At 40.4% G+C, this 21,435-nt stretch overlaps 1 protein-coding gene across 1 annotated transcript; it reads right to left on the bottom strand.

Annotated features, from left to right (window-relative positions):
- Positions 1 to 16,121: 16,121 nt before the first annotated feature.
- MRPL32 (mitochondrial ribosomal protein L32) lies at positions 16,122 to 21,391 on the bottom strand. Its single transcript, XM_012740971.3, has 3 exons — positions 21,175 to 21,391; positions 18,446 to 18,627; positions 16,122 to 16,432 (listed from the first exon to the last, which is right to left on the bottom strand). The coding sequence occupies exons 1-3, from the start codon at positions 21,374 to 21,376 to the stop codon at positions 16,178 to 16,180; spliced, it is 639 nt and encodes a 212-aa protein (XP_012596425.1). The 5' UTR covers positions 21,377 to 21,391; the 3' UTR covers positions 16,122 to 16,177.
- Positions 21,392 to 21,435: the final 44 nt, after the last annotated feature.

The raw sequence follows: 21,435 nt of genomic DNA on the forward strand, positions 1-21,435 counted from the left end.
TTTATGCCAAGCAGTTATGGTTTTCCTTGAAAGAGGCAGTTATTTGTGTTAATACTTTGAAATGTTATTGGAGTCTAAGCATCCTACAACTTCTGCGATGTATTTTTTCACAATTTCAACATCACTGAATGGCTTCCCTTTTTTTTGAGTATATAAGCTACTTTATAAGTTGCTTCAGTGGCATTATTACTAGGTCGTGTTGCTGCTTGAAAGAATTGTCTTTACTTTTTCTTTTCATCTTTTAATTTCTGCAATACAACCTTTTGAACCTCTCCCTCTGATTTAAAACATTTGTGGTCCTTATGTGTGTTATAATGCTGATGAACATTGAATTTCTTTAATGTTGATATTCCAGTATCACAAAGCAAGCAAATCATCTTATCTTTAGCAGAAACAAGAGAATATTGCAATTCCGAATCCTCACTAAAAAGTCTGTTTTCTTCCTTCAGTGTTCTCTTGATATCCTTTGACATCATGGGCTGTTAAGCAGACAGAATTAAAAAGTACTGTCAAGCTGTACAACTACTCACAAATTCCACTTTAAACAGAAACACAGTGCACCATTGTCAAAAGCTGATAACAGACTGGCATACTTGATCCCCATAAACTCTTACCAACCAGCTTCCAGTGGTAGTGGGGAAAGTTGGAACTAAATCATGAGTGTAGCAGCCATCCATTTAGCCCTTATACCTTATTAATGTTCTAATTGTGCCAGTCAAACTGGGAGGATTATTTTGTTGCAACTTATTTTATTCTTTGGTTTTTTTCTTTAAGGCAAGCAAGAAAATGAGGTTTATTGAGGGGAGAAAGATAGTATTATAGAGCAAGAGCAAGGTAGAGGTTTATAGGACATGGTACATATGCCACAGATGATGACCGGAACCATTGTCACAGCAAAGGGAGAGCAAAAGGGCGTAAAAAAGGGCTATTCTTTGGTGTTTCAAATATGTTCATTTTATTTATTTATTTTGAGACAGAGTCTCAACTGTCACCCAGGCTAGAGTGCCGTGACATCAGTTCTACCTCACAGCAACCTCAAACTCCTGGGCTCAAGCAATCCTCCTGCCTCAGCCTCGTGAGTAGCTGGGACTACAGGCATGTGCCACCATGCCCGGCTAATTTTTTTTTTTTGAGACACAGTATTGCTTTGTTGCCCAGGCTAGAGTGAGTGCCGTGGCATCAGCCTAGCTCACAGCAACCTCAAACTCCTGGGCTCAAGTGATCTTCCTGCCTCAGCCTCCTGAGTAGCTGGGACTACAGGCATGCGCCACCATGCTCAGCTCATTTTTTCTATATATATTAGTTGGCCAATAAATTTCTTTCTATTTATAGTAGAGACGGGGTCTCGCTCTTGCTCAGGCTGGTTTTGAACTCCTGACCTCAAGCAATCGCCCGCCTCGGCCTCCCAGAGTGCTAGGATTACAGGCGTGAGCCACCGCTCCCGGCCCAGCTAACTTTTTGTATATATTTTTAGTTGGCCAATTAATTTCTTTCTATTTTTAGTAGAGATGGGGTGTCGCTCTTGCTCAGGCTGATCTCGAACTTCTGAGCTCAAACGATCCGCCCACCTCGGCCTCCTAGAGTGCTAGGATTACAGGCATGAGCTACTGTGTCCAGCCAATTTTAAAAATAAAATAACAATATAAAAGGCAAACAAAAATGTATTAATAAAATAAAAGGATGTGTTCTGTAAAATTTGGATTCAGTCAAAAGACTACACGTAAGGACCTCGAAGACCACATGCGGCCTTAAGGCCATGGGTTCCCCACCCCTGTTCTAGGCTATTCCTTTAGCTTGGATCACAGAATCAGGAGGACAGTGACACAAAACATAGTTTCTAGCTTAATAGCAAGGGCATGTAACATTGACCTTTGTTGTATAAAGTCACCGAGATTTTGTGTTAGTTTGTTGTCGTAGCTTAGCACAGGATTCAGACAGATACATAAATAAAAAAGTACCCATAAGTAGGGAATGTTGGGGTGCAGAAAAATGATTCCCCAAAGGATTGCATTTGACATGTTGAGTGTTTTTGAAAAATGAAAGGCCTCGGAAATAAGTCTCAGAATTGCCAACCTGAAATAGTCAAAGGATCAGAATCCAGCTGTAAAGAGTTTATTCAAGCAAAAATCTGGAATATACATCTAGGAAACACAAAGTCTAGGGACATGGTGTCAGAGCTCTGAAATTAAAAGTTAAGGTCTTGCTTGTATAGGCAGAAAAAAAGGAAATTTAAGGTTATAACATTTGATATACAAGGTGGCTTTTCAATTAAAACAATTTATTTGGTTGTAGTTTGTTTTCCTTTCCATACAGCTTGTTTTCATTTCCTTTCCAATTTAAGAGTATGTTTAACATTCCATCTTAGACAACGTGATAGTCGTGAAGTCTTTGTGTGAGAAAGGTAAGAGGGGGAATTAATCAATAATGATGATCAACAGTGGAGAGGGAGGAGGTCTTTCCTGGTACCCTTTAGTCATTTACAACATTTTACAAAACAATATAGGTAAGGAAGAAGGCTAATCTGTAATCAGAGAAAAAAAGATTGCAGCTGCCTAGGTTATAGCTGCCCATTTAATCACATTCCCTTGAGACTCAAAATATTTTAAAGTTAAAATACCTTAGATTTTGAATTGCTTGTTTTCATAGAATAAAGGCCCTTCTAATCTTGTCTTGTTTCTCCTCATCACTAAGTGCAGGGAAGGACTCTCTCTCCGCAATTTCCTTATCTAACCAGTAAAGCTTCTTACCAAAGAAACACAACTGCCATCTATTCCCTCCCTGTGACCTCCTTACCTATTGCAGAAAAGAAGACTGAAGAATGCAACCACATCTGGATGGATTTTTTCCACAAGATAACGCCTGCCTACCAGGTGCATTAAATTCTAAGGAGAATCATTCATGAGTTAGTTTATGTCTCCCTGGTCCAGTCATTTTCCCTGATAATCATTTACACATTGGGAATTGGGATAATCACTCTGTGTCCCACCCCCCCACCACAGTAATAAATTTGAAAACCTTTTCTCCTATTAATCTGCATTTTTTCAGTTCATTTTCAGGGAACCTTCCGAGGGAAGAGAGGAGGCTTTCCCTTGGCGTGTACAGTCCTGGCACTGTGAGCAGGATACCAAAACTGCTTTGCTCTTCTGGAAGCACAGTCAAGGGAACTGCAGAAAAGAAGACAAGAGTGAAGGAGACTGAGAAGGACCTGACCAGCCAGTAGAGGGGTACGGAATTCTTACTGGTCAGGCTCCAGCCTCTCTCTCTCTCGGTGGCATCTGGCCAAGCAGATGGCAAAAATCACTGTCCGTTTTCCTCTTCAAAATCTTGATCCATGGGAGAAGGGGATTTGTGTGACTGGTCTTGCGTGTAGTGACTCTGGTGTACTTTTTGGAGTGAATATTCATAGTGTCGGACCCTTTTCCTCCCAGAAATAGACTTCCTTGTTTTTGTGTGTTTTTCTGCATAAGGAGGGGTGCCATAGTGTATAACATGGGCCTAAAACCCCTCTAAGTTTGTGTTTGAGCCAGCCCTGCATACTGGTCAGTGTGCAGTTCTGACCCTATTGGCATCTATTTAGACACACTTTTTTTGTGGGGCCCTGAAATAAAACCAGATGAGATTCCCCTATTGTCTTGTGTTATGTCCTTGAGAGCTTGCCTTTTGACCAAGTGGGAGCACTTTCTCTTGGTCTCTACCATCCAGGGGTGGGCTTTCCAGGTCATATCCAGTGGCCAGTCTAAAAAATTGGAAACCCTGAGACACATAAGATTTTAAGCAGCACATGATTTTTTCCAAACATGTCAAGTTCTCAGAGGAGTTTGTCTTAACAAGAAGTCCCATCCGTAATGGGCTTTTGTCATCTCAATCCTTGTTGCCCGGTTGGTCCTAGGAAAGTCCAATCCCAGGAGGGCCTACCTAGTGTGATAGATTAATGGGTCTGTAATTGGCCATCCCCCACAAATTTATGGGATACCAGAGGCAACATAAGCACAAACACCATTCTTAACCATCTGTGGCAACAGAGTCTTTTGCTGTCTTAGCCAATTTCTTGTAATAAATTTTTGAGGATCATGGACTGCATCTTCTATGCCCTCTCTAGCAACGCCTCTTGCTTATATGGTGAAAAACTAAGTCTAAACTTGGAAAACTACTTCCTGGGCTTTCCATGAAGAGGCTTATTGGACCAAGTCACTATTATAGTAAGTACACTATTGGAAATTATTTGTGTGAGACTCTTGACTTTTGGGGTACCCATTTGTTAAAGATCCTTTTCCCTTCCATGGATAGCTTTTAATTTTCTGTCTTCTATCTGTGGGGCACATGAGGATTTCAGGATTTTGTGTGTAGATGACAGAGTGATAAACTGAGACCCTAGAGAACATGGCCAGACAGAAATGTGGGTTGTACCCCATTGTGGCTAACAAAACTTTCCTTTCTTTGAGGTGGTTCTGGATCTTGTGAGGATGACTTTGCATCTCTTTGGAGATACTTCATGGATCTCTGGTTAAGTCATAACCTTGGTTAAGGCTTATTGGTTTTGGTGAGGCACTTGGGAAGCTACATTTTGTAAGCATAGATCATCTTATATTTTGAATGACTCTCATACCCATGTGCACATTAATAAAATTTGTATGTCTTTTTCCTGTTAATCTATTGTCAGTTTGTTTTGTAGACTTAAATTATCAAACTCTCAGGGGAAAAATTTAAACTTTCTCACAAAGACCAGTGCAGATTCTGTCTCTATGACTGGCACCAAGTATACCTGCTCCCTCAGCTTCATGCCACAGGGAGAACAGCAATGGCATCTGTAAACCAAAATAAAATCCTAAGCCTTTGTGTCAACTGGATGGATTTCCTCTCAGCCAAGAGGACCCCAGAAAAACCTTAAAACTGAGTTCCTGGCAGTGAAAGGAAGGGAAGTTGGGCATGTCTCATTACACCCCCTCCATTTTGGGGTTTAGCTGTAATAATTGGCATTAATCTTAAAAAAGAGATGATAAGACTGACAAAATAGACTCTTTATGACAATAAGAAACTCAATTAGTAGCAGGATCTAAGGTTATGCAGGGCAAAGGTTAAATCACCTACAGGCATTAGTTTGCTTAACAGATCACTCCAGTCAATATATTGTGAGTTGTTTCTAACAGACTTCCTTATCTTAACTTAAAACATTCCAAGTCTTTAGACAAAGGTTTATCTCTTTAACCAATTACAAATCAAAGAATTTTTGAACCCACTATTAATATTTTTTCCTTTAACACACTGCAGAGCCCCCTGCTGCCCTGAGAGGGTCGTGAACTTGCTTTGTTTTACATCACTGAGATTTCAGTGTTGTTTTAACATAGGCAAACCCCAGCCCATCCTGACAGATATCACTGTGAAATATTAATAGAAAAGGCAAGTGGTAGGAAAAACGTATGCTCCCTTATATGAACAAAGGGGAGGAATATGAACAGATAAATGTATTTGCTTCTGTTTTCAGAAAGAAGCAATAAAGTAAAAGCCAATTTTTAAAAGACTATCGGTAATGAAGGCAGGAAATAAAGTTAAGAGGATATGGATAGAAGGCAGACTCCTCTGACTCTACCTTGACATAGAGCTCTGACTTTTGATTATATAATTATCTTCTGTGTTCAAACTAAAGGCAAATCAATTTTTTACCAAGTCCACTTTTTCCCAATAAAAATTTTAAAGTCTATATTTTATCAAGAAGATTTTAATTCTTCCATTCATTTTTATTCAAAAGCAAATTTTATTTTTGTAAGCTTTAGTTGTCAGTTTTATTTTAATGAGTAGACAAAAATCATGAATTGAATAAAAGGCTACAGTTTATAACTGTTTCTTAGATAAACACTAACAATGTCATGGAAATTTCTGTGAGAGATAGGAAGATACATAAATAATAGGGAAAATGAGTAAAAAGGTGCACAGAAACAGAACACAGTTAAGAGAGAGAGAGAGAGGAGAGAGCTCTTGAGCCAAAGCCTATTTAGGCCTCACATCTGCAAAAGACATCTAAAAGGAAACAAGAGATTTCACCTGTAAATTATCCCAGAAGTCCCAGAGCTTTCCAGAAGTCCCCGGGAAACTTCTCTTCACATCTCACCGGGCAACATGCAGAGGCTCTGTAGCCAGCAGAGTGTTAGGACAGGGTCAGTCCTGACCATATCTGCCACAAGGATGAAGATGTAATCTTAAATTGCTTCAATTTCTCACAGTCCAGCCCTAGCATGGAGGCGAACTGAAGCTGTGCTCTATAACAGGAGTCTGGTGCAGGGGGTGTCGGGAGGGGTGTTAGGTAGGGTTGGCCTAGGCAGTCCATATTTATGTGTGTTTTCTTGGTATAATTATTAATATAGCCCTCCATTCCACCTTCCAAAGTGACTCAATTTAGATGATAAATTATATGATCATTCTATATTCTACAAGTACTTATCTCTCTTCGTAGAAACTGTTACTGTAGCCATTGGAAAAAAGTATTGTTTGTCATCTTCATTTTCAATAATGTTTGTATTTATATTGTTCAAAGGATTAACATTATAAAAATTAAGTATGGCTGCAATTATGTTAAATAGTTCTAGACTCACCTCTAATATTCACGAGCTTTGTGATCTTGGGTAAGTCTAGAGCTAAATTTCCTGAGCTTCAGCAGGACGTGGTGGTTCACGTATGTAATTCTAGCACTCTGGGAGGCCGAGGTGGGAGGATCACTTGAGGTCAGGAGTTCGAGACCAGCCTGAGCAAGAGCAAGACCCATGTCTCTACTAAAAACAGAATAATTAGCCAGGTGTGGTGGCAACAGCCTGTAGCCCTAGCTACTCGGGAGGCAGAGACAAGTGAGTCCAGGAGTTTGAGGTGGCTGTGAGCTAGGCTGATGCCACAGCACTCTAGCCTGGGGCACAGAGTAAGCCTGTTGCAAAAAAAAAAAAAAAAAAAATTTCCTGAGCTTCAAAATGAACTCCTTGGACTATATCATTTCCTTTCAAGCTCTTATAATTTATTTTTTTATTTTTTTGAGACAGAGTCTCGCTTTGTTGCCCAGGCTAGAGTGAGTGCCATGGCATCAGGCTAGCTCACAGCAACCTCAAACTCCTGGGCTCAAGCCATCCTGCTGCCTCAGCCTCCCGAGTAGCTGGGACTACAGGCATGCGCCACCATGCCTGGCTAATTTTTTCTATACATATTAGTTGGCCAATTAATTTATTTTTATTTATAGTAGAGACGGGGGTCTCGCTCTTGCTCAGGCTGGTTTCGAACTCCTGACCTCGAGCGATCCTCCCGCCTTGGCCTCCCAGAGTGCTAGGATTACAGGCGTGAGCCCGGGCCCTGCCTAAGCTCTTATAATTTATTCTACTGTAAATATTCATATGCTGTAGGGCAGAGGAAGGGCAGAGGAATTCTTCCAATTGTCGGGAATTTACTTGGGTGGGGCAATGAGCTAACCACAAACCTTTGCTTCTGGTCATTGCTTGCTTGCTACACCGCTGTAAGGGGAATTATGGGATGAAGTCATTGAAGCATGGGCGACTGGCCCATCAGGCAATAGAGGGCAACCAACACGCCAATTATTTCAAAAGGCAATAGTGGGCAACCAATCATTTTAAAGGTCTACGCATGGATCATGCGTTGTCAGCTTGTGCGCAGCTTGTGCACCATGGGGATAAAAGTCATGCCGTTGTTCCGGTGGGGGTCCTTGCCTGCAAGAGTGGCCACTGCGTTGGCGCTCTGGGGCTTGGACCCTGGCTAGCCAGAAAATAAACCTCCTCTTGTGTGATTGCATCCTCAATGTCTCTGCTTTTCTGTCCGGTGGGGCTGTGGAAGCTCGGTCCCTAACAATGCCATTTGAGAAGCTGGCCAAATTTTTGTTTTAGAATTTAAAAAGAGCAGCTTTAAGATTAGCACATTAGTGGAAACAGGCACATGGAAGTAAGAGCCCAGGCTGGGTTCAGACACCAGCTTCCCTCTGTGAGCTCTGGATTGTGGGCAAGTGTTTTCATCTTCCTGCAAGTCACGTTCACCATCTACAAACCCCAAGGCAATCTGTCATAGTGGTGGAGACCCCAGGATTTAGGGTTTGAGTTTAGGCTCAAATCTAGCCCCGTTGCTGGGTGGATGCTGGCAAGGCTTTGCATGTGCAGGTAAGTCTACCTCACGGTGGGTTACTTTCTACGGTGAGGCTCCATTCCGCCAGGTGACAGACACAATTGTCAATTCAGGACAACAAGTCCCACTCACACCCAATGCACACACACACACAACACACTGCCTTTCCCAGGGATGCCTTTACTCTTGTTTCTTTAATTTTTGGAGAGCTCACCTAGCGGGAACTTTCTCAGGCTCCTGCTCTTATCACTGCCCTCATCCAAGTCCCCCTCCCCCATTTGGCCCAGGGCATTTTTATCTAGTCTTTGGAGCAGGGAAGCCTAACTACTAAATACACATGAGTTTTCCCCAATTATTTTTCCAAAATTTTAGTTCTTTGCTTTCTCTCATAAAGGCTAAGAGTTTGAAATTCTTCCCCTCTCCAATCCCCTTTCTGATTTTTGTTCTTGAGAAAATGAATAAAATGCTCTAGACCTCTGAATCAGATGGAAGCTAAAAGATACAAGAAAATATCTCAGAAAAGAATGCCAGTTAATATTTTACATTATCATGCTATATAAAACTTTAATAAGCAATGAGAAGGGAAAATAGCTCAGAGCAGCCAGAGCTATGTGAGGTCTGCAAAACTGATCAGGCCCAGAGAGACACGTGTGTTGGACTTTGGTCATGCCCGCGTGCCCAGGTGCAATTGTTTAAAGGCATTTTGTTTCTGATTTGCTGCCTCACCCCTTATCTTAATGTTTCTGGAATTTGTGATAGAAAAAATAATGTATAGCCAATCAAGAGCTTATGCTTTTTAATGTAAATCCTTGGTAAAACAAAAACTTAGGAACTGCCTCTTCTTTTTCCTTTAAAAACCCACTTGTAACTGCTGCTATTTGGAGTGCTTATTCACGACAACTTGAATCTATGGTTTCAGGTTGTAGTCCTCAAACTTGGCCCAAATAAACTCTCTACTTTTATTAATTTTGCCTCATTGTTTTTCTTTAGGTCAACAGTAATTTGTGCAAAACTCTTAGCACAATGCCTGATGCATGATAAACACTCCATAAACAGAGGCCATGATTAATACTACCTGCCTCACAGTGTTATTTTAGGGATTATTTATAACATATGCAATATGCCTGATATATAATAGGTATTCAGTGAATGCCACTCATCATATTGAAGAAAAATAATTTTGAGCTGAATGTAAAGAATACGTTATGTTATAATAATAAACATTATTTTAAAAATGTTAAAAATTTGTATACATATTAATAAATATAGTTTTTGAATGAGGAAGTTTACTGGAAGTAATTTTTTAAAAAGCTTTAAGAATTTATCTTACCTATTGCTAATTTTTACCCCCTCTAAACCACATCCTATGCTACCTCAAAGTGCACACCTTGATGTCCCCGATCTTTGCACTGGTTATCAGGAAAAATAACCATTAGGCCTTTGGGACAACACATGACATATGACACCGACCATTAAATCATCAATACATTGGACTGAATATAATTATTTGCTTCATTTAAATCTAGTGGCAGGAAAACAGGGAAAAAAATTATAGATGGAGGCTTGGTGAGTGCAGATTCAGAGATTCAGGCTTCTAGGCATGTTCTAGAAAAGTATGAAAATTAATCAGGCTTCTAGGGTGTTGCCATAGGTCTTTCTTCTGGCTTAACCCACAGTAGAGGATGCATTCCTCCTTCCAGTAAGAGCAAGCATTGGGCCCAACCTCTAGAAAGAGCTGCACTAACGATCTCTCTCTCTCTCTCATTCTTCTCGGTGTCATGCACAGCCTCCCTTTCTACTGGATGATTCCCATCAGCATAAATATATGATGATCTCTCACTTTGCAGTGTGTGTGTGTGTGTGTGTGTGTGTGTGAGCACGCGCGTGCACACACACAACCCACTTGGCCCCTTAATCCCTATCCTCTAGTTATCGGCTCATTTCTCTACCCCCTTGCAGAAGAAAACTTTTGGAAAGAACCATCTAGGAGTGCTGCCCCAACATCCTCAATAAACATCTCCTCTAGCCCATTTCAATCTGGCTTCTGCCTCCAACACTGAAATGAAGAAGCATTTGTCATCTCGCAAGTGAATTCCGTTGGCCACAGTCATTGGGTACTCTCCTATCCTCATCTTACTTCACTCCCGAGCAGCATCTGACAGAATGGCCGGTTTCCTCTTCTTGAAACGCTCTTCTCTCCCGGGATCTGTGGCACGACAGTCTGATGCCCGACATCCCCACGTCTGACGTCCTCCTCGACAGGCTCCCCCTCCTCGGGGCTCAGTTTAGGGCTTTCTTCTCTCTTTTGAGAACTCGCCCTGGATAATCTCATTCATTTCCATGGCTTTAAATACACTCCATCTGCTGACTGTTTCCAGATTTACATACTCACATACCCATTAGCCTCCTTGCCGTCTCAGTTTGCATGTCCAATAAGTATTTCAAATATAGCTCAGTGAAATGGGTATCTTCAGACTTCACCATATGCAACATATATATGTAAAGGAATTTAACTTGCACTCCCTAAATCTATTAAAACTAAAAAAGAAAAGAAAAGAGAAGAAAAGAAAATGGATATCTTGAGTTTCCTCACCTCTCCTGGGCTTCCTAATCATATTCCCTCTGTTGCTCAAGCTAGAAACCTGGAAATTATCTGTGTTCCCTCTCTCTTGCATCCCTACAACCAAGTCCTAGCCATTCTGTTACTAAAATATATATCTCAATTTCCTCTAGTTCTGTCTCTGTCCTCAGCCCTCATTCTCGTCTGTGCCTCATCATCTCTACCCTAGATTGCTTCCAGAAACCCCCAGCCTGTCTCCCCAGATCCATTCTTGACCTTTCCGGTGCATTCTCCTTGCACCGTCCCTTCCTATCAATCCAAACTGAATGTCACTCAGGACTCAGGACATGTTTTCAGGTAGAGCCAAAAGGAGTTGCTTATGGATTTACATGGGATAAGAAGAAAACAGAGAAATCAAGAATGACCAGGGTTTTGCTAGAGCAACTTGACTTTTGTCTACGTGGAAACATTTGGGTGAGGTACAGGCTTGGCTGATGGGAGTAGGTGGGAGGACAGTCAGCTGTGCCGTTTTCAAAGTGCTAACCCTGAAATGCCAATGAGTCAAGCAGAGTGTGCTATATAGTTGGATAGAAATATTAGACACATATATATAGTTTTTTGAGACAGAGTCTCACTTTGTTGCCTAGGCTAGAGTGAGTGCCATGGCGTCAGCCTAGCTCACAGCAACCTCAGACTCCTGGGCTCAAGCAATCCTCCTGCCTCAGCCTCCCGAGTAGCTGGGACTACAGGCATGCGCCACCATGCCCGGCTAACTTTTTCTATTTATATTAGTTGGCCAATTAATTTCTTTCTATTTATAGTAGAGACGGAGGCTCAGGCTGGTTTCGAACTCCTGACCTCGAGCAATCCACCCGCCTCGGCCTCCCAGAGTGCTAGGATTACAGGCGTGATCCACCGTGCCCGGCCAATATTAGACATATTTGTAATATGTCTAATATTGTAATAAATAAGTGAACCAAGCTAGGGTATCAGAGAAGCAAATCTGGGGGGAAGGATTTAGAAACTTGGTAGGCTATGATGTGTTTGAGACTTATGCAACATTCTAATGGAAATCTCATATTATTTGGAACATGGGTCTGGAGAGCAATAGGAAAATTCGACCTGGAGGCGTAGATCTGAGGGTCATTGCTGAGAGTTTCAAGTATGGAAAAGATAAGATGGCACAGGGAGACTTCTAGAAAATTAAAATATTTTCATGGCACATATTTTATTCAAAATAAAATTAGTTCTATTGAGTGTGACAGAGGAAAATGCTGAGTGTCATCCCTGGCTTCTACCCACTACAAGCCAGTAGCACTCGCCAGTCCTCTATCCCCACCCCTAGCTGTGACAACCAAAAATGCTCCTAGATGTTTCCAAATGTCCCCAGGGGACTGAAAGAAATGCCCATAGCTGAGAACTACTGGATTAGAAGAATGTCAAAGAGAAAATCGGTGCTTCCTTTTAGCCACTGAAATGTTAATATCGAGGAAGATTGGAGAAATTACACAGCAGTAGCATTCTAAGCTTTTGTCCTGAAAAAGTGGATCTTGGAAAGGACTTTATAATTAGGCTGCTTGTACCCAAGGGTGTGAGGGAGGAAGAGAAGAGGGTCAAGGAGGGCACACTGAGAGAACAACACTGCCCCATGGGGCGGGGGACGAGAAGCCCTGGACGCAGTGATGGGTGAGGTGCAATTTTGTTAGCAGCATTCACAGTGTTGCAGACGGCCCTTTCTCCCCCAGCAGTAATCCCTCTGCTAGCCACAGGCTTTGGTGGAAACAGACGATGTCCCCAGCATTAATGGACTTGATGGTTTATTATTTCATTTGAGAAGACTCTCAGTGCAATTCACCTGCTGCCCCCTAGTGAGGCGGCTCGGTGATGCCTAGTAAATTCTGGCAGTTCCTGACGCTGGTTTCAAGGCTGAAACGGTCAAGCTGGCTCTGAGCTTGAATTCCAGGGTCCAGGAGACCCAGCTGTTTGCCCTCCAGTTTTCCTCCCTCCTTGCTCCAAATGGCATCCCTAACAGTCAGTAATGGCTTCACAAACGTGGAGGTGAGCGCACAGGCGGTCAACAGGGACAGCAGAGGAACATGGGCAGAGTAGCACAAAGGCATGATCGTAGCCAGGAGTGCTGTTAATAAAGAGTAGCCCTGCAAAGAGGGGGTCAAGGTGTCCCACTGAACACCAAGGCACATGCTCTCTATTTGCCTTAGGTGCTGTGTTCTTGACCCACTTTTCTGTGGAAACCAGTGAAGACCAGCAGCTGGAAGAGACACCATCTGGTCAGAGGCACAGATGAAAACATTATTCACTAATACAGACCATGAAATGACACTGCTCCATGAGAGTTTCAGCTGAAGACAGAGCATCTATGTTTGTGTATGTGTCAGGAAAAGACACACTCCTCACAGCAGAGTACCTTAGCACACACTTAGAAGTATTGAGGGATGAAACCTGTTCCTGAAACATAACAACTGCAAATGGGAGGGTGGAGGCAGGGATAGAAAATAGTTCTCTGCTGAGGCCTGTAATCCCAGCACTTTGGAAGGCCAAGATAGGAGGATCACTTCAGGCCAGTTCGAGCCAGCCTGGGTAACACAGTGAGACTCCATCTCTACCAAAAATAAATCAAATAAATAAATCCACCAATCTTATAACAATTTAAAAAAAGGAAAATAATTCTCTCAGTGTGAAAGCAATCCCCATCCCATCAATGTTCTAAAGGCCCCTAGTCTTTGTACTTCCTTGAAGAAATCTTAAGTTACATCATGCAAATTATGAAAAACATTCATATTTTTAAAACATCTAGCATAATTTCTTTAAATTGGGGTCAGCAATAGTGCACCTAGAATACTTTTTGGTTTACCAAGAAAAAATATGTATGTATATATTGCATAAAGCAAAAATTTTCATGTATGTATGTGCATGTGTTTCATGAATAAAGGTTTCAAATAAAGGAGTTGGAACAGATATAGGACCTGACCTGTTTTGAAAGGATTCTGGCTGCTGTGTTGAGAATAGATCACAGGAGGCCAAGGTAGAAGCAAGATCAGTTAGCGGGGCACTTGAGTATTCTAGACAAGATGATGGAGGCTCTGATTGGGGTGGTAATAGAGCGGGAGGTGAGAAGTGGTCAGAGTCTAAGTACATTTCAAATGTAGAACCAATGGGTTTTGTGGATTTGCCTGCAAGTTGAAAGGGAGAGAAGGTGGAATACCAGATTCAAGGATGATTCCCTCCAAAACGGCCTAGTAAAATGTCTCACATCTTCATGTTTATAGGGGGCGAGTAGGGACAGGTAGTTAATTTCTAATGTTTAAAGCATGAATGAATCAGTTATATAAACGGCTTAATTCAAACTCATGATGCTGTTTCTGTGATAGTAAAAATTGGAGGTATAACGTGACATAATGTATAATAAAGCTAACTTTGAGGGGACATTCCTTAAAAAGTGATAAATACTCTCCTTTATAACATGGTTTTCCGACATGACCTAGACATCTGGTTTTGTTATCCAATAATTACCTAATTTGGGGGTGCATTTAAACAGAAAACAGTGACCCTGCCCACATACTCTCACTAGGTCCACCTGTACATACCGCCTTTTGTCTTAGCTCAAGCTGCTGTACAGGCTGGGTGGCTTCAACATTTCTTACAGTTCTGGAGGCTGGAAAGTCCAAGATTAAGGTGATGGCAGATTTGGTTCTGGTGAGGATCTGCTTCCTGACTTGCAAATGGCCTTCTTCTCTTTGGATCCTTGCACGCTACAGAGCAGAGAGCAAGGTCCTGTGTCTCTTCTTATGAGGGCATCGATCCCATTCATGAGGGTGCCACCCTCATTACCTATTTACCTCCCAAGGCCCCACCTCCTAATATCATCACATTGGAGGGAGGTTAGGATTTCAACTTATGAATTTTGGGAGAACACATTCAGTCCATAACATCAAAGGGCAATTTGTTACCTAGAGATATACTTTGCAACTTCCTGATCAACTGATAATACTGAGTAGGCAGTTGATTACATTTAGGTATGTAGTTAGCCTAGCATCCGTGAACCGTTGATTTTACTGCAAGCACATCTATTTTACGTTCAACACATAACATTTATGTAATTTGTCAAAGTTAAAAGAATTATCTATAGATGATCACCTTAATAACATGCAGATAACTTAATAATTCTGGAATCTCATTTTTTTTTTTTTTTTTTGCTTGAATTGAGCTAAGAGCTGTTTACTAGGATCCCCAATACTTTGGAAGTTCTGCATTTACTGAACTGCACTTCAATGTATCATTGGTCTATAATGTACTCCATGAAACTGGTCATTTTTCTTCTAGGAATGTTATAATAACATGGATTATACCATTACACAATCCTCATTATGAAGCCCCTTGGAAGAAATGTCTTTCAGGCCTTAGTACTTAGATAGTGATACACCTTCTAGATTGTGTGTCTTATGGAGACTTATCCATGTAAGTGAACATGCCTTCCTTCCAAAGAAAGGAAAGTTCAGAGCTGAATTTACAGGCTAACATAGTAAGTTCAGGTTATTATAGTATACATTTTTATTGCACATACATCTCTGGGCTTTACCTTATCTTGTCTACTGATTTTCCCCTTTAACTCTATTACTTGCTTATCTGTGTTTTAATTAGCTATCTCACCTTTTTAAAATTTTGCATGAGGAAGGAAACAAAATAGCAAACCTTGAGCTCAAGGTATACACAAGCACGGGAGATGTAGAAGAAAATAAGAAATGAACTGCAGAAAATTAAGGCTATTGCTACAAAGCGATAAAAAAGATACAGTGTAAAATAAATATACTAAAAGGACATGCTAGAAGGAAAATACAAAGACAACATCCTTAGCACATTTTGGTATACTATGAGATTTGCTCAGATCTCCTCACTAAAAATCTCTCCCAAAACATAAGCTATCTAATATATTCCAAATGTGATTTTAAGATAAAGTGTAAAGAACTATTACCATAAGTAGATTAGCATAATGTGTTCCAGATAAAATGAATTCTTCCAAAGGCAATTTTAATTAGCTGAAACAAAAAACAAGAACAAAACCTTTCCTTACTGTCACAACCACCACCTTAAAAAACAATACCAAAAATTCAAATAGCCTATTTCCATGTGTTACTTAATGAAAGTATTTGTGTTAAGTGATGTCTAAAAAACCTAATAAACAAAACCAAAGCACATGATTCTTATTATGAATTTTAAATTTTTTCTTTTTTTTCCTCCTGGAACTCTATGTGTACTTAAAATTTTATATGTAATAAACAGATATATTAATCCATTGAGCCTTTGCATAAACAGACATTTTCAGAATTTACTCACAATATACTCTTTAAATTATCCCACATAAAACTGCTTATAAAGAATGTTTTAAACTATATTGATGATTTAAAAACAAACACAACAACATAAAAACAAACAATCTTCCTCTCTTTTAGGAAAAATGTTTTACTGTAAAGTTAGCCTCTTTTAACATCTTTGGTGTCAATTCTGGGTGAACCAGGATGGTCGCTTCCTGGCTCGTTCAATGATCCTCTTGCCCTGATCTTGTTCAGATGGCGTCTCTCCCGTGTACAGCACCACAGTCTCTACGGTGGGAGCCTTAAAAGGGCCCCCTTCTTGTTTCTTTATCTGTTGTCGGATTTCTGCTGTCTCCTTGCGCACCTTCGCATAGCAATAGCCACAAAGGATGTGTTTGAGTTTCAGGTGACCACATTCAGGACACGTGTCTATATTGTTCTTTAAAATAACAAACAAAAACATATTTTAACAAGGGGCAATATACACAATTAATCACTGATAGGAGTGATGATTACATTCTAATTTTCTGGAAGATTCAGGCTACATGAGGTCATATACCATCTAGTTCTACCTCACTTTAAAAGGAAACTGAGGATGCGCAACAATGAGTTTGAATTGGTAGAAAAATTGGAACTAGAACCCAGGTCTACCAACTTACAATCTAGTACATTTTTACTTAAACACAGCAATCATATTTATGTAAAAAGATTCTCTATTTCCCCCAACTCCAAATACTCAGTATCTAAAAAAGAATCCATCAACACAATGGGGTCATTTATACAGTCAGCATCTTAAATAAGACACCAAGGAAAAACAAATTCACTTTCACTTTCCAACTATCTTGGGGAAAACAAGATGATAAGAACATTACAAGTTGGCTTCCTCTGCTTTATCACAGTGAATTCAAATTCCTATACAAAATATAGGTTTGGTGCATAGTGTGAAAACTCTTTTTATGTTACAATTTGAGGACATTTTAATAAGTCTATCCAACTTGAACTATAAAATAAAACAATTATAACCTCTAAAAGTTTTTCAACATGTTTTGAAGGTAGATTTGAAAGGAAATATAAAGAAAAAATAATAAACGGGAGCATCAAAGAAGCTTCAAACATTTCATAAGATTAATATACTAATATTTGTGAGGCAGATAATGAAAGAATTTTCTGAAAGAATCACAGAACTTTGCACATTACTGGCCTAACCATATTCCACTATGCTGGAAAATAGATTGCATGTGCAATGAAAGGTATGAAAAGATACACAGTCAGTTGGTCTTCTTTTCATGATCAAAGCACCCACAGTATACTATATGTAGCAGAAAATTTTCAAAGAAGAAAATAAATGTACAAGAGCTATTTTGTTCCCTTAGAATAAATGCAATCAGGGAAGGCATGTAATATTTCCGTGCATGATCTCATTTAAGACCTCTTGAACAAACTGTATAAATTATTTTAAGTAGTAAGTAATGAAGTATTTTTCAGTTCCAGATTTAAGTTCAGCTCCAACCATGACTCACAATACTTCTGACTTAAGTTCTATTCTAAGGGTTTGGTTTAATGGTGAATGTGGAAGCTTATGAAAGTCAATTCTGTTGAGTTTCAGCTATACAGTACTGCTGCCTTGGAATGCCATGAAATAAACAGTAACCAAAATCATAGCTGTTAAAGCCACATATTAACCAATTGGAGGTAATGAACACTGTAATTTTTCTTAGTAGACCAGTGCAGAAAGTACATCCATGTTGTGGAGGAGGGGAATATAGAATTCCTAGGATAGGGGTGCACGAAGAAAATTAGACCACCAGGGCTCAAACCCTGGCTCTACCACTTAATAACTGCATGACCACAGGCAAATTCTTTTTGCCTAGTGATTTGCTTAGCTTTCTTCATCCTAAAAACAAAGAAAATGCTATTTGCTTTGTAGGGTTGTTGTTAAGAGATAATGAGATATAATGCACATAAAGCACTGAGATACAGCACAGACATTTAACAGATGTTAGTTATTTTATTACTTATCTCAAGGTTTTCCTCCACAGTCTTTACATGGTAAACAATAAAATGAATATGTAAGGGCTACCAACACCCAAGATCGATATACCTACTGCTTCTGACTTTAATTCTAGGTTATGCCATAGTTAGGATATTTATCCATTTGTAGTCCAAAAATCACACAGCTCAGGGCTGATACAGCTCACAATTCAAAAGTCATGTTGCTCTTCACAACCTAGTTCTCTGTCCAATCTCCAAATTCCTTCTTTGACAAGTGTTTCTAACATTTAGGTTAGAGGGCAGTATACATACATAATGAGAATATTGTATTTAATTTAGGCCAGAGGAAAACAGACATTTAAGATCTAAGAATAATATATCCATAGGCTGTATGAATATACCATGAGGCTATTCAGTGGTGGAGTTGAGGAAAAGCACACCCACAAAATCAATACATTACCTTAACTTTAATAAGTTTCCGAGGGTTTCTTCTCCTACAACGGTTAACTTCAATGGTGCGTCTGTTTTTGGGAGCTGCCATCCAAAAGATACTATCCAAAAGGCTGGAAGTCTCCTTACTTCCACTTGCATCATTTGCTGGCTCTGTAAATACGACTGGACCCTGGACTGCTAATGCTGGTCCTATAAAATAAAGCATGGAGATACAGAATTGGTTTCTAGCTTCTAAATGATTATTTACAGATTTCATTCTCCTTAACAGTCAACAATTAAACACACACACACACACACACACACAGACATATACATAGATAATTTAGAATGTTAAATCCAATAGACATTTAACAGGAAACCTTGGCTATTAAAATACCCTAAAGTGCAGACAACAGGTAATTTTTAAAAACACAAATAGAGGCTGGGCGCAGTGGCTCATGCCTATAATCCCAACACTCTGGGAGGCTGAGACAGGTGGATCATTTGAGCTCAGGAGTTCAAGACCAGCCTGAGCAAGAGCGAAACCTCCTTTCTACTGAAAAATAGAAAGAAATTAATTGGCCAACTAAAAATATATAGAAAAAATTAGCGGCTAGGAGGCCCAAGCAGGTGGATTGCTCAAGGTCAGGAGTTCGAAACCAGCCTGAGCAAGAGTTGAGACCCCGTCTCTACTATAAAGAAATTAATTGGCCAACTAATATATATAGAAAAAATTAGCCGGGCATGGTGGCGCATGCCTGTAGTCCCAGCTACTTGGGAGGCTGAGGCAGAAGCATTGCCTGAGCCCAGGAGTTTGAGGTTGCTATGAGATATGCTGACACCACCGCACTCTAGCGTGGGCAACAGAGTAAGATTCTGTCTCAAAAACAAAAAAAAAATACAAATAGAATTTCCTCTTAGTGGAAACTGCTGAGAAATTAGATCAGTGAAATTCCATCGAGTTTCTCACCTGATAAAATACAGAATTCAAGGGTTTAGTAGTATGAATAAAAGTTTGCTTGGCACTTAAACAACAACAAAAATCACTCAATTGTCTACCTTCTACTTGGTAGGCAGTAAGCACCTAATTAATTTACAAGTAAATCTAAGACTGAGATCCCCTAAATGCACCTCTGTGACCTGTACTAAGATAAGTACCTACTGGACCTTTTTTATTATATTCAAATTGAGTTAACTCTTTTATCATGTAAGCCTGGTAGCCCTCTTAAGTCACTTAGTTCTTCACAATATTTAATCTTAGTTTCTGTCTCTTCTCTAAAGAAAAGAGCTAGTTCACCACTGCTTTGTATATTATTTGACTATCACACAAGTTTCACTTTTGTTTTCTAAGTTGCTTATAAAATCAAAGAGATGCTCTTATCTTTGCCTTGCTCTTCCTCAGACTTGCAATACCTTATGATTTGAGGAACTCTAAAAAGTGCACAAAATTCTCTAACACTTAACAACTGGTATTCCTTTTCAATATGTCTAAAAGTAAAGCTAAGCATAGCCCAGTAGTTAACAACAAAGGCCCTGGACTGCCTGCGTGACCTTTGGACATTCACCTACTACAGATGTAAAGTGGAGAAATCAAATGTGATTGCTGTGAAGATTATCCCAGAAGTACATGCAGAAAGGTTACTTAACACATTGCTTGGCATATAGTGATATATATTATATTTTCTTAGTATATATCTATATCTCTATTCAGTCTGTCTGGGTACTATCACTTTTGGGATACTTAGAAGTTGAGTAGGATGTAAATGTCAAAACAGTGACAGTTTTAACATTCAAAATATTTCCACTTAAAATTAGTTCCATAAGGAAACAGAGGAAGCAGAATTTATCTGCACAGAGCTCAACTACCACCACAGACTACAAAACGCATTCCGCGTGCATCAGTGGGTGGGACTGAAAACAAAAGAAAAGATGCATCCAGAGTGGCAGGACTTGATGCCAAGTGATAACTGGAGAACTGTCCTCAGAGGACAACTATGTCCAAACCCCAGCACTAAAAGACCAGACTAAACTCTAAACCGGTTCTAGCCATATCTTTAGGATGACTTCGGACCCCGCCTGAGAAAGCTCAAGGCTGCCAGAAAATTTCCTATTTATTCTGGCCAACACACACTGGACGACAGACCCCTGAACTCCCATCCTTAGAACATTTACTAAAAAAGGCTTCAAATTCTAAATAAGTCTCCTGCAACTCTAGGAACCTAGAGCCATTCCTTTGAAATCTAATCATAGGGATAGGTCCTGTCTCCCAGTGTTTATGTTGGAATTCTAACTTCGATAATTATGAGTTAGCAGACACTACTAGCTAATTACATTCACACTGACCAACCCTTTGTACTATTTCACTTCTTTAACTTTGAGCCTCCGCACCCACCTCCCCCATTCTCCCCTTAAAAACGTTTAAATCACCTTTGTGCAAAACAGAATGGAACTCAGCTCTTTGCCCTACTTGGCAATAGTTACTGAATAAAATCTGTTTTCAGAGCTTTAACTAAAGCCTGGCTGTATTTATCTCTGACACAAGCTAAGGCGCTTAGGTTACATACTGTGTACGAATGAGGCATAAGGATTTTGTTTTCCAGGGGAGAGGATAAAAACAGCCGTATGCAACGTAAGTGAATGTCACCAACGTCCCCTACACGCAGCCGCCCGTCAGAACCGGCTGAGGGCAGAATGTGTTCTGTGTCTACCACGATGTCCTCATCCAACCCTTCCCCAAAGGAGACCTTCTCTGCCTACCCCACGGAGGACTGGGAAATCCTGGCCGGCTCTGCTGAAGCTTCCGCTGTAGTTGCTCCCAACAGTTTCGGAAGAGTCCCCGGGCTGCCGGCCATGGCGGAACCACCAGCACCAGCATGGCTAACGCCATTTTCCTCGCCGGAAAACGACCCCACAGCTCTCGAACCTCCGGCCTGTGGGATCCCGCCCCAATTTCGAGCATGCGCACATACTCAGAGTCGGGCAAACTTTTCTCCTGAAACTACAACACCCAGCATGCTC

Source organism: Microcebus murinus, chromosome 9 (genome assembly GCF_040939455.1).
Source record: "Microcebus murinus isolate Inina chromosome 9, M.murinus_Inina_mat1.0, whole genome shotgun sequence".
In the NCBI taxonomy this organism is placed as follows: domain Eukaryota; kingdom Metazoa; phylum Chordata; class Mammalia; order Primates; family Cheirogaleidae; genus Microcebus; species Microcebus murinus.